Below are 12,139 nucleotides of genomic sequence, written 5' to 3'. Positions count from 1 at the left end.
TAGATAAAGGGAGTAATGAAGAAAGGTATGCAGGATAGGTTTCCTTCCCAGGTCTCTTTATTATAGTAACTGCAACTAAATTAATGCATTCTGAAGTAGATGGCATTTTCTCCCAGATCAGCACAGTGTCTGTGCTTGCTTTCAGTATTTCTCAGCTGAAGAAGCATTTCTGAAGCTGCTCTTTTCTTTGCTGGCAGAAATATCCTGTGAATTTAGTGAGCAAACTTGTGTCAGTTGTTCATTGTTCTGACACGTACAGACTTCATCAGGGTTGCCAAGTCCACAGCCGCTTGATGCTTCAACTAAGAGTACCCTTCCAGCAGCCCTACTAGTAAAGGATGAAAAGCAATTTGGAAGTTGAGCGCTAAACCAAGATCTGCTCCCTTGCAGACTTCCCTTGCACCCTTCCTGTACAAGTCAGACAGCTGCCGTGTCCCCACTTCCAATTAATAATTTATGCTGGAGTAATGAGAGTTAACCTGTATTAGAAAGTAAAGTGTCCCAGAGATAGAGGCTTGTAAATAACAAAGAACCCAACAAACTTACATCTCTGCGTATATTTCCCAGGGCATGGGGTATCTTCACGCAAAGGGGATTGTACATAAAGATCTGAAATCCAAGAATGTTTTCTATGACAATGGGAAAGTTGTGATCACTGACTTTGGATTATTTGGAATTTCGGGTGTGGTTCAGGAAGGAAGGTAAGTGAAGGTTTCAATACTTGGTCCACTTCTAGAATGAAAAATAGTGATCAAATAAGGAAGCATGTTGATGCATTACACAGTAAAGTGAGGAGTGCTGATGGTTTAGTGCATACACACATTTTTGGAATATACCGTTTTTCTTTGGTTTTTTTTAAGCAGAGTTCGTTCTACAGTTCCAGTAGCACAGAGCTAGGAGGTTCTGTGTGGACTAGGACTCTGAACACAGAACAAACAAAATTTCAAGGCCAAGAATGAGCTGGAGAGAGAGTCAGGCTAACACATGCGTATTTTTTAATAGGGCAAGAAAATTAGAAACAAAACGTCAGCAAAAACATTTGAGTAAATAAAGACAAGGCATTAGGTGAAGCACAGATATGGCCCATATGCTGCTTCCTGGAAGCAGCAGCGCTTCTGTACCACTTCTTTCTTTTGAACTCAGGAGGGAGAATGAGTTGAAGCTGCCCCATGACTGGTTATGCTACCTGGCCCCCGAGATTGTTCGCGAGATGGCCCCTGGGAAGGACGAAGACAAGCTGCCTTTCTCCAAAGCTGCAGATATCTATGCCTTTGGGTAAGAAAGGAACCCCTAAGAGCACCGTCCTCCTGTCACAGACTCGGGATTCTAGCTGGGACGCGTTTTTCTCACCTGCTACAAGTCGTGGGTGGGAGGTGTGCGGGCGGGCGGGATTTGCTGCACAGCCTTACACACCTTCCCCAGCTTATTTGAAGAAATTGGAACAGTTTTGTGCCTTTCTTTTAAGAGCAGGTAAAGGCTTGATTTGTCTGTTAACATTGCAGGACTGTGTGGTATGAGCTCCAAGCAAGAGAATGGCCTTTCAAGAACCAGCCTGCAGAGGCACTCATCTGGCAGATTGGAAGTGGCGAGGGAGTGAAACAAGTTCTTGCAACTGTTAGTTTGGGGAAAGAAGTCAATGTAAGTACCTCAGTTGCAGGAATCCTGCCATGTAGCTATTTATCAGGAAAACAGGGAGCTGCATAAAGAGGCAGCTTACTGTACTTGTATTATAACTCTAAGGATAAAGGGCGGGAGAGAGAACAGATTAGAATGGGGCATCAGGTTAGGTATTGAGGCTCTGCCCCTATCTGACACAGAGGAGTGGACATCCGCTGGTATGCAGGATGCTGTTTGATGCTAAGAATGCCCGAGACTTCCACTAAACAGCATCTCTGGCTGGGCTTGCACAAATCACAGTGCTCAGTCAGTTGCTTGGTCTGTGCAGTTGACCTGTGAACTAAGTGGAGATAATGAGCCACAACTCTCCTTTGCAGGAAATTCTCTCAGCGTGCTGGTCATTTGATCTCAGTGAGAGGCCTAGCTTCACTGCCCTCATGGATATGCTTGAAAAACTGCCAAAATTGAATCGTCGGCTCTCCCACCCAGGACATTTCTGGAAGTCTGCTGAGTGAGTATTTGCTGCTGTTAAGAACATTTACGCCACTCAGAATTTGCTAGCTGATTGATTTGGTGCTTTATTTTGCCTTTCTGGGGGCTGTCGAACCTCTGACGGGAGAGTAACTGTGCTGTTCTGCTTTTCCAGTTACTAGGAAATTACGCAGTTAAGCTTGCATGCTTCAGACAGTTCATTTCCTACTTGAACATATCCACGTCCCTTCAGCAGACTACTTGCGTTTGGTTTCAGAGAGTATTTACCATCAGTGTTTGAAAGGGCCCACACTGACCTCGAAGGGTTTAGAATTTCCCCTATAATGGCTGGTACTGACTGAGGAGGGGAAGGACCAAAGAATGTGCCACCGTTTCCCTTTGGAACGGAACTGTCAAATTTTGAGAGTCCCAAGTTCGTAGCCTTCCTCAGGGAGCATGTGAGAAACCCCCACCCCCACCCCTCCTTGCAGAAGGGTGCCAGTTCCCACAGGCACGTAAAGAAATGCAGCAGCAGTCCTGACTCCGAATAATTCACTGCTGGGGGAAAACCCAAAGCAGGTGGTAATCATGTGTCAGGTGTCTCAGAAATGCTGAAGATGCTTAAACTGACGGGTAGGAATGAGCGGCAATGGTTGGACTGAATCTCTAAGCTGGAATTATGTCAAGATCTGGACCAAGGAAAGATAAATCATGAGAAGTCAGCATAAATCCCTGTCAGACTGTGACACCTTCAAAGTCAGTTTCTGTGTTGCAATTGGAAAAGAAAGGTCTTAGGGTCAAGCATCTCTAAACTGTCAAAACTGGAAGAGGTCCCTCAAAACACCCGTTGTACATCATGCCATGACATCCGTTAGACAAACCAGACCAGAATAGGAAACTCATCCCAGTTCAGACTGGATGAGCATAAAGGCACAAGACCTAAAACTTTCAGCCCCTTTTCTCCTGACTAACCTGTCACTCGGAGAAGGGTGGTTCCCAGGTCCACTTCTAGCACAATCAAGTGAAGCAAAGCAGATACAATTTCTGGAGCCAAGAGACTGAAGCCCCCACCCCAGGCCAGTTTTATGTCAGTTGTCTGATTGCCACTGCTGCCGCTGTTACCCTGAGTAGCTCTGGCGGCAGAAGGCAGCCAGCCCGGCCTCAGCACCACGCTTTGAGTTGCTGTTGGGCATGGGGTTACAGTTTGGTAACCTCTTCAAAGTCATTTGTCTCTTGTGCAATTTCCCTAACACTTGCACTGGATCCCTGATATATTATGATGTCTAATAACTTTAAAATGCGGAATGCTTCTCCAAGGCTGTGGCTTCATCTTTATACAAAGGGACACTGTTATCAGCAAAGATTGAATGCTCACTACCCACTCGCTGATAAGTAGAACAGTCTGATATGTTTTCCTTACACTAGACAGGTATCTGTGTGTATCAGAGCATGTGTTCTACAAAGGTACAGCAAGGGTTGAGCACACCTTACCTTTGGCTGTTGCTCTTCGAGTCGCCCATGGCTGCCTCTGTGCGCAGCTGGGAGGCGCGGGGCTCGCTGCCCCAGCGGAGCCATCACAGCTGCACTTCCCTCCCTGTAAATAAAAATTCAAAGAGAAACCAACAAAAGTTGAGCTAAAAAACAGACGTGCATGTAATCGCTGCTTCTTTTCTGTCCTTCAGTTGTAATTTAAGAGTAACAATTTTTTCCCCTTTTCTGGCTGAAAGCACACCAAACCTTTTTTCCAGGCACAGGTCTATACCCAGCTACCGCGAGTGTGTGCTTTGCCGTTATCCATTCCTTCAAGTCATCCAGCTTCACTTGTGACATTTCCTCCCATTTTTTTTAAACTAATCCTCCCTTGTCTCAAAGGGAGAGCGCTGTACTTAAGGCCATTTTTTTGCCGGGAGATTTGCATGATAGCAATGTCCTTCGGTAAATTTTTTTTTTCTGTTCTAGAGAAACACGCTGTGCTCCACCACTGTGGTTCTGTGTGTCAGCACTTGCCTCCCCTCATTTCTCTATACGATAAGACCCGCTCGTGTTGGCTCTGTAGCTGTGATGACTGCCTGCACACTCGCTCGCTTCCCCAGCCAGGCTCCGCCGAGCAGAGCGAGCCCAGGCTGCCTCACCTTCCCCTGCAGACAGGCACACTCGCATCGTCCTCTAACATCACACTGGAAATGAACTTGAAGTAATGCTTCCCAGTTGGGCAGTCGGTTCAGGAGAATGCTCAGTTCCAGAGCAATCTGCCAAGTGATTATTTTGGATTAGCGTTTCCATAGGGAGTTATTCTTGAACAGCTTGTGGAACTGCAGAACGATGTCTTATATAGTAGCTACCCTAATTATTTTTGTCTGGGTAGACAGACCAACACCCCCACAAGCGGTTCATGTCAATTTGCATACATTACTATTTTTTCTCCGCTCAAAGCATTTAATAGAGGAGAAGTACTTTAAGTGTCAGTATTAATTATCAGCATTGACAGCTGAATTAGTGCTCGTTGAAATGAAAGTGCAGGCAGCTCAGTTGTTGTTCCTCCCCTGCAAACTGCGTTGTATTCAAGTCACACCCGGGAGGCTCGCTGCAGCCGTGCCAGCCAGAGACCTACTCCGATTGAAAACCCGCTTAAGACATGCTCCCAGCCCCTCTGACAACTCCCTTGGGAAACTCTGCGCTAACCTCAATGCTTTATTCTGGTGTAAGCTTTATAATATGTAGTTCTCAAAGGTTTGCTTTAAATAACTGAAAACTAACTCTCATGGTGTCTTTTTCCCTTCCCTCCCGTATTTCTTTGTAGGTTGTAGCTACTGGTGCAATAACGGGCTCCACCTTGCATGCTTCCATGTGTTGTATCCTAACTGGCAACTTGGACAATCACCTTCCATTTAGAAAAGCAAAACCAAACCACGAAATTAACCCATGGACATAATCAACACTTTATCAGACTTCTCCATTTCTCCCTTTTTCCGCTTGGTGTGGGCTGTTAGCTTGAATAACAACTCCTGTCTGCAAGAAGTTACTGTCTAACAGCGTGGCCATCTTTCACTTCTGAAGCGTTTCAGCAGGCTTTCCTCCGGGAAAGGGTCTAGTGATCCGCGCTCTAACTAACCGGGTGCAAGCGACAGAAAGTGCTGTGTCCTGCCCAGCAGGCTGGGGTTTTCCTGGAACTGGTGCGATTTGTGCATGTCCTGCAAGTCTCGCGAGGCCGAGGGGTGCAGTTTCCTAGTCGCAGTCTGAGGTTATGCCTGTTGTCCTTAAGGCTGGACTGTGGCTTGAAGGTCGCCTGAAGGGAACAGGTACATTTTCACAGGCAGAGCTGATGACCGAACGCTCCACTCGCGCTGCAACCTGACAAGAGTTAAGGGCCAGTTTGTGCCAGTTCTCCCTTGGGACCCACGTCAATTTTGTCAGGGGCTGGATGAAGCTGGTGCGGTTCCTGAGTGGAAAGAAGGACGGTCCTTGCTCTGCTCGGAGCAGACCGCAGTCCCTTAGCCTATGGGGGACCAGGCCACAAGTGGTGTCCAGAACTGGCCCACGGCGGTCAGCCGGGACCAGCTACAATGCTGTGTAAGAGGAGGAAAGCAAGAGCATCCTTCAGTTCCTCCTTCTCCTCTCCCCCGGAAAATCTAGTGCTTTGAATTTTATGGTTTGCTTCTGTTTACATCCCCTGTTCAGCAAAATGTCTGACGTAACATTAGGGGCTTTGCAGAATTGTAGGTAACAGCAAATATGTGCCTTTTTAGAAAAGGTCTTTTCTCATTCTTTACCGATTCACGATTTTTGAAAAAATAGCTTGTTTTGGAGGGGAGAGGATAGGGACAGAGGATAATATGCACCAAGAACCAGAGAGGTTTCTGCCATCTTCAGTGAGGACAAATACTCCCACGTACTCATTCTCTCAGAAGGGCTCCTGCAAGAGCTCATGTATTCAGGCTCTGCTTTGCTGTCACCTGAGTGCATGTGTGTAGGAAGGCATTTTGAAGTGAAAATGTTTCTAGCTATGCTAACAGTTCAAGGGCGAAGGAAAAGATATCTTTCTGCACTTGCTACAGTCTATAAAGAGGAGGAAATGGGTTTGTTTTCTGTTTTTTTTTGTTTTTTTTTTTTACCAATTGATGTGCCCTGTCAAAACACCCCTTTCTCTTAAAAAGAAAATTCTGTAAGTCATTTTTTCCTTCCCTTCTACTTCAAGGAAACCCAGTGCCCACTGAAGACAAGTGTTGGGCTTCTACTCACCATAGGTACATACAGAATCCCCCTGTTTCTCCAATTTGAGGCAAATCAGATTTGTGCTGTATGTTTCCACTGATGAGGTTAGCATGAATAAGTTCATGTGTTTGCTGCTTAATTACTTAAGCTTCTTTTCTGGGTGAAGTTGTACGAGATCAGAAGCTAACCCATTTTAGTTCCTTTTATAGGACTGTAGCTGTGTAAGAAAAATCAAAAATAAATAACTCTTTCCCTCTCCCTTCTCCTCTCCCTCTCCACTCTTTTCAGCATTAACAGTAGCAAAGTTGTCCTGCGTTTTGAAAGATTTGGCTTGGGAATCCTGGAACCAAGTAATCAAAAGATATAGCATGGCGTGTAACTGTCTTGTGATAACATTGTCTGCCTACTTACACAAAGCGTCAGAAATCTTCACTGAATCTTCCAAGCTGAAAGCCGCACGACCATCAGTTCACAGTCCCGCGGTCTCTGTAAAGTCTGCATTCTGCCCGAGCACCAGCAGTTATTTAAAGAATGTTTACATGATACTTTTGTGTGAACTATATTTTTTTAAACATAATAAACAGTGAATCAAGTTTAACTACAGCCATTTTCAGATAGCACTGAAAAAAAGAACTGTTTCTAGTTCCTTCTTATGTCTGTGCTAAACAGGAGCTCTCTTCTGCCTCAAAGCGTTTGTTTTCCCTGAGAGAAATGGAACTGGCTTGTTTCAGAACGGCACTGCATCTAGCGTGAAGGGCTGGAGTGCCAGCTTGCATTTTTCTTTCGTTAAGGTAAAAATCCATCTGTTGCATCGTGGTTTGCCCAAACTGATCGCTGAGCCCTGAGGTTTGTTTCAGCAGGGCTGGCCCAAGCTCCGGGTTACCCTGGTGCAAGCCTATCGCTAGGAGAGTTTCTGATCGCGTGAGGCTGTGTCTCAACTGAAGACTCCAGTGCTCTTCTACACAGAACTCACAATGCAGCTGCTTGTTCTCACACAATCCCATAGGAAGCTGAAGACTTGCTGGCCTTTGCAAAAATAAAACCAAGGCTTGTTACAGCTCTGGGTACAAGGGTCAAACTCTACTTTTTTAGCTTTAGGCACAACACGTTCTAGCCCCCTAAACCAGCAGCATTTCTGGAATTACAACACTGACCAAGCAGACTTGACTCTTACTGCCCTGATCACCATTTCATTTGTAGAAGAAAAGACATTTTCCGGCACTGCAGGAAGAGTCAAGGGAAAATGGCATCCCTAAATAATGCATTAAATCAGGTCTTAGTGCACAGAGCTTGGTCAGAGATGCGAAGTCATTCCACACACACAGAGCGTCCCCAGCTCCTGCAGCCGGTCACATTGAAGTCTGCAAGCTGAGAAGCCTGGGCCTAGAGCAGTTGCTCTGGGGAAAACTTAACAATGAGAGAAATCTCACAGCCAGGAAGGTGACATCTGGATCTAAAGGACCTGACTCAACCCAACAGCTCAGACTTGTTTCAAAGGTTAATTTTAAGACGAGAATAACCAACTACACCCTCCTCCAGTGTGTAAGATGGAGGTTATAAAGGATACATCTGCTTACTGCATTTAAGGTAACAGATGCATCATCCCACTGGCAAATGAATTGCAAGCAGCATCGAGAGAGGCTGCGTTGTGCCTCCCAATCACATTCCTCTGCCGCCTCCTGCCAGCCAGGGTAGGGGGATAGCCCTCATGGTACAAGGAACATTCAGATCCTTTCTGTCCTTACAGTGCTTCGTTTTGTTGAGGTAGTTTGTTAGGGCTCTCTGGAAGTCACCAAGTTTCATGTCTCCAACAGCACTAGAGCACGTTACAGCCCCACAGACCGTTCGCCACCATTGCAAGGGTTCGGCGCGAGGGCTGCAGGGAGGGGAGCTCTGAAGGCCCTGTGGGGCCAGCAGAGTGACAGGCACTCGGTGTGGCCGGCTGACTTCTGTAGGAAATTAAGTGGCAGAAAAAATTCCTGAATTCTGTTGAGCAGAGAGCTTCGCTCCTACTATGTGCACGTCGGTTGTAGTCTCTTACGAATATTTTGACAAATTAGTGACTTTTTACATGTGTCTCAGATATAAAAGAAAAAAATTGGTGGTAGCCAGGTGCAGCACTGTGGTACTCTCTTGACCCCCTTCCTCTCCCCCACCTTCATTAAAGCAAATAAACCTCCTCCAACTCTACTTTCTATTTAACCTACACCCCTTGGTTCTCAAGATTTGCTGCTGTTTGTTGTCTCTCAGTAATCTTGTGTCAGCAGTTTTAAGCAGAATTTGTTTTCCCAGCGAGTACTGCTTAAATATCAACAGCACAACACAAACCTAAAGTGAGGAGAAATGTGCCACTGGGCACCCGTGGCACGCTGAGCCCCCCTGCCTTAGGGAAGGGCAGAAGCTGCTGCTGGATGCAAATTGTTACTTTACAGCCTGCAGTTCTGCGCAGCCTTCAGCTAACTCCGTGCTTGAGGGAGGCAGCAGCGTTGGCACGCTACTCGTGATTTACCCCTGCCCTCTGTGCGTAAACGGGTCCTGAACGCTGGGACACCCACAGCTGCTCACTGTGGCAACCAGTTGCCCAACCTGCAAATAAAAAGCGTTTCCTTGCTGTTCCTCAGCAGCGACGCTCCTGTGCCTGCGTGCAAGGGCTACGCTGGGAAAGCAATATAATCTCAATTTTTTTCTAATAAGATGACTGGCTAGGAGGAGGACAGACAGCACTAGATGACCAGCCAGATTAAAACAAAATAATTTTTAAAAAACAACAAAAAAATGCCACCATTTGTCTTTCCTAAGACTGCCCTCAGGTGTAACTCGAACGCGGTCTGTGCAGACACCGCAGGTGCGGGGCTGTGCGAGCCACATCCAGCCCTGCTGCGCTGCGAGGTCCCAATGCCGGCGGGAGGCTCGTCCCCCGGGACCTGCCTTCAGTCATGAGACTGGGGATTCTGATTCAGCCTGGCCTTGGTTTGTATTCAACACCCAGAAATTGCTCTTGAGAGCAAAACCCAGCCTCTGGGACCCAGCAGGTCAGAGAGGAGAGACTGATCACCGTCTCTGGGAGAATTTTTGTTTTAATCAGCTGGTGTAAGAACCTGGCGACTGAGCGACACCAGTGGAGCTGCACAGCTGTGGGCAGAGCTCTCTGACCCTCAGCGCGTTGCAAGCCAAGCGGCCGTCGCTGGGTTGTCCTGTTCCATGGTCTGCGGACCGACCGTCTCCTCAAGTGCTGGCGCAAGAGCACGACGCAGGGAACGCCCGGGCCGTTCCAGAGCTGTAAATGTGAAGCTGGCTGTACAATGCTGCTACAGAAGCCACACGTCAGTAGTGAATGTAAATGGAGTCTAATATGGTGAAAATGGACACATTTTCTTTTCAAATGTGATGTAAAGTTTGTACAGTCAAAAATTTTTTTTTATATTTTCTATCAACTGAGTGTCTTCCAGAATTGCTATTAAATTAATTAAAAATTGTTAGTATTAACAAGTTTCTGTATTAGTTTATGCAACCAGCAAAAAAAACAACAAAAACCAAGAAAAGAGTGCACTCTATACTGATGAAATTCTGGATATGTAGGAATCTTTTCAGTGAATAAATCTTTGCTCTGGATAAAGCAAGTCTTACGGAAGTGTGGTTTGACCTTCCCCCCCTCATATCCTTGTAGCCAAACTAAACAGAGCAGATTTCCACGGTGACCCCCCGGCACAGCGCAGCGCAGGGCAGGGGAGCGCTCCCCGTCCCGCTGCGGTTTGGCTGGGGGGCTGCGGAGCCCGACCCGGGACAGCAGGGGCACGCCAGGGGCCAGGCAGCGTGTGCGGGCAGCAGAGAGAAACGCTCGGTGCCTTTTCACACCGCCTGTCAGCGCTCGCCCTCCCAGAGGTGACGGCCAGCGGTGGGAGACCCCTCTGCAGATCGCAGTTGGGAATTCAGGGCGGTGTACTTAGAGCAGAAACCGTGGGAGGTGCGTAGGCAGAAAGAGAGGTGGTGGGACAGAGATGGTGGCTGATGTGCAGGGAGGTCACCTGCTCCTGTCATCACTTTTCCTGCGGATCCTCACGCCCTCCCTGCCCTTCGCTTGTCACAGCGAGGCAGCAGTAGGGGGTTCCCTGCCATTTCCCCGTTTCCTTTGCCACACCTGAGCCTGACGGCCATGGGGTGATGCGAACTGGACGGGTCGGCCCTTGACGAGGGAATGACCAGAGCAGGACCCTGCTGACTGGCAGCGCAGACCCTCTGCGGCACACAGAGGCCCACAGGCACGCATGGAGCCCCGGCCCTGCCGAGGCTGGGGGGGGCTTGCCAAAGCCGCCCTGCCCCACGAGCTCAGCCGAGGGGTGGGCAATGGCAGGGAGCCAAGTGCGTGTTAAAAACCTTTCTCTGAACTGGGCAAGAATAAGCAACTATCGTGACAGAAGTGGTCCCACTTCTAGAAATCCTGTTGGAACAGAGAAAGTCTCAAATAACACGCTGAAGTAAAGGGTGACAGAAGTCTCAGGTTTAGCTCGTGTAAGAAAAAAATAAGATTAGAAAATAAATAATCAGCATCACAGCTTTTGTCTGTAGCCCTTGCTGTGTCTAACAGCTTGCTTTCGCTAGACTGACTTGTTAGTCTATGGCCTTTGAGCCCATTTGCTTTCCTCCCATTATACCGGCTGTCAGTCCCCGTCTGCCTCCCACAAACGAGATACAAGCGCGTGTCTTTCCTGCGGGCACGGTTCGTATTGTGCCCTCTCTCAAGTCTCGTCTCACAGGCCTTCACTTACAGCGCGGCTGGCTGCGCGCACCGCGCACCGGGCTCCGCGCTTTTCTTTCGGCTCCAGCTCCGCTTCTCGCAACAAGGCGCATCGGGGCCGGGGCTGGGCTGGGGGCCCGGCCGCCTCCGCACGATGCGGTCCCTGGGGTGCGATCGCCTCCTCGTGGCTGCTGCCCGTCACTGCAGCCGCCAGGCCCCTGCCCCGCTCCCCCGCCCAGCGCACGGGGCCAGTTTAAGGGATGCTGAGTCCACCTGCAGTTACCAAAGACAGTTTTTGCTCCTGGATAAGACGGGCCAAGTTGTTCCGCGGGTTACGAACGCCATCACTGCAGTTTCTCGAAGCGCTAGAGCATGTTGAGAAGGTGCTTCCCACCCCCAAGCCGCTCACGGCCTTCCCTCAGACCCCCACCACCCCTCTCCATCCTTGCTGCCCGTGCCAGGGCCGATGCGCACTCATTAGCCCCGCATTAGCCCTGCCTGCGCCTAAAGCTGCCCTGGCACCCTCCTGCCCCACGCGATCCCTTCCGCCACCTCCCCAGGGAGGCAGGAGCTCCGCCAGTCTCCTCCTGCACCAGCACGCTGCAGCAAACCGTGGCCGTTTCAGCGCGGGAGCTCCCGGCTGTACACACAACCCCAGCACAGCCCCACGGGACCACAGGGTGCTGGGCACCCGGGCCCTCGCCAGAGCTGCTGGCAGCACCCCGACCCCCCCAGGTCCTGCCATGGCCTTGTCACCTGCAGAGCCAGGAAAAAGTTGGGCCAGCGAGGCCGTGGAGGCTGCTGTGCCCTCCACAGCGGAAGCGACATTGTGGTGTGTAAATTAATCCCAGGAACGTTACACTGCTGCCAGACAGCTTTACACTGAAAATAACGGCAGCACTGTATTGTCCGGCAGGGAACAGGCCAAGGCATTATAAAAGCGCTATTTTACGTTTCATCCATCTTATCTCAATCTTTCATATGCAAACAATAAAAAGCTTAAGATAAATTGAGCTTTGTTGTCTTTCATCAAGAATAAGAAACAATTAATTTAACTCTCAATTAAACTTGAAGGACAAGGTTATTTAATTTAAAAAAACCAAA

General features: G+C 48.6%; 1 protein-coding gene across 4 annotated transcripts in view; it reads left to right on the top strand.

The window, feature by feature from the left end:
* Positions 1 to 9,926, top strand: part of KSR1 (kinase suppressor of ras 1) — a 73,688-nt gene extending 63,762 nt beyond the window's left edge. For 2 of the 4 annotated variants that reach the window (XM_037411676.1, XM_037411666.1), the window contains 5 exons: positions 568 to 701; positions 1,144 to 1,275; positions 1,503 to 1,638; positions 1,995 to 2,128; positions 6,589 to 9,926. In XM_037411676.1, the coding sequence (XP_037267573.1) occupies positions 568 to 701; positions 1,144 to 1,275; positions 1,503 to 1,638; positions 1,995 to 2,128; positions 6,589 to 6,667 (615 nt within the window). In that variant the 3' untranslated portion in view covers positions 6,668 to 9,926. Of the gene's footprint in view, positions 1 to 567; positions 702 to 1,143; positions 1,276 to 1,502; positions 1,639 to 1,994; positions 2,129 to 4,888 lie in introns of all 4 variants that reach the window. The other 2 variants (XM_037411686.1, XM_037411696.1) reach the window with 2 other exon arrangements.
* Positions 9,927 to 12,139: the final 2,213 nt, after the last annotated feature.

The sequence above is a fragment of the Falco rusticolus genome, chromosome 1, assembly GCF_015220075.1.
Source record: "Falco rusticolus isolate bFalRus1 chromosome 1, bFalRus1.pri, whole genome shotgun sequence".
NCBI classification, from domain to species: domain Eukaryota; kingdom Metazoa; phylum Chordata; class Aves; order Falconiformes; family Falconidae; genus Falco; species Falco rusticolus.
This window is presented reverse-complemented; position numbering and strand designations above follow the sequence as displayed.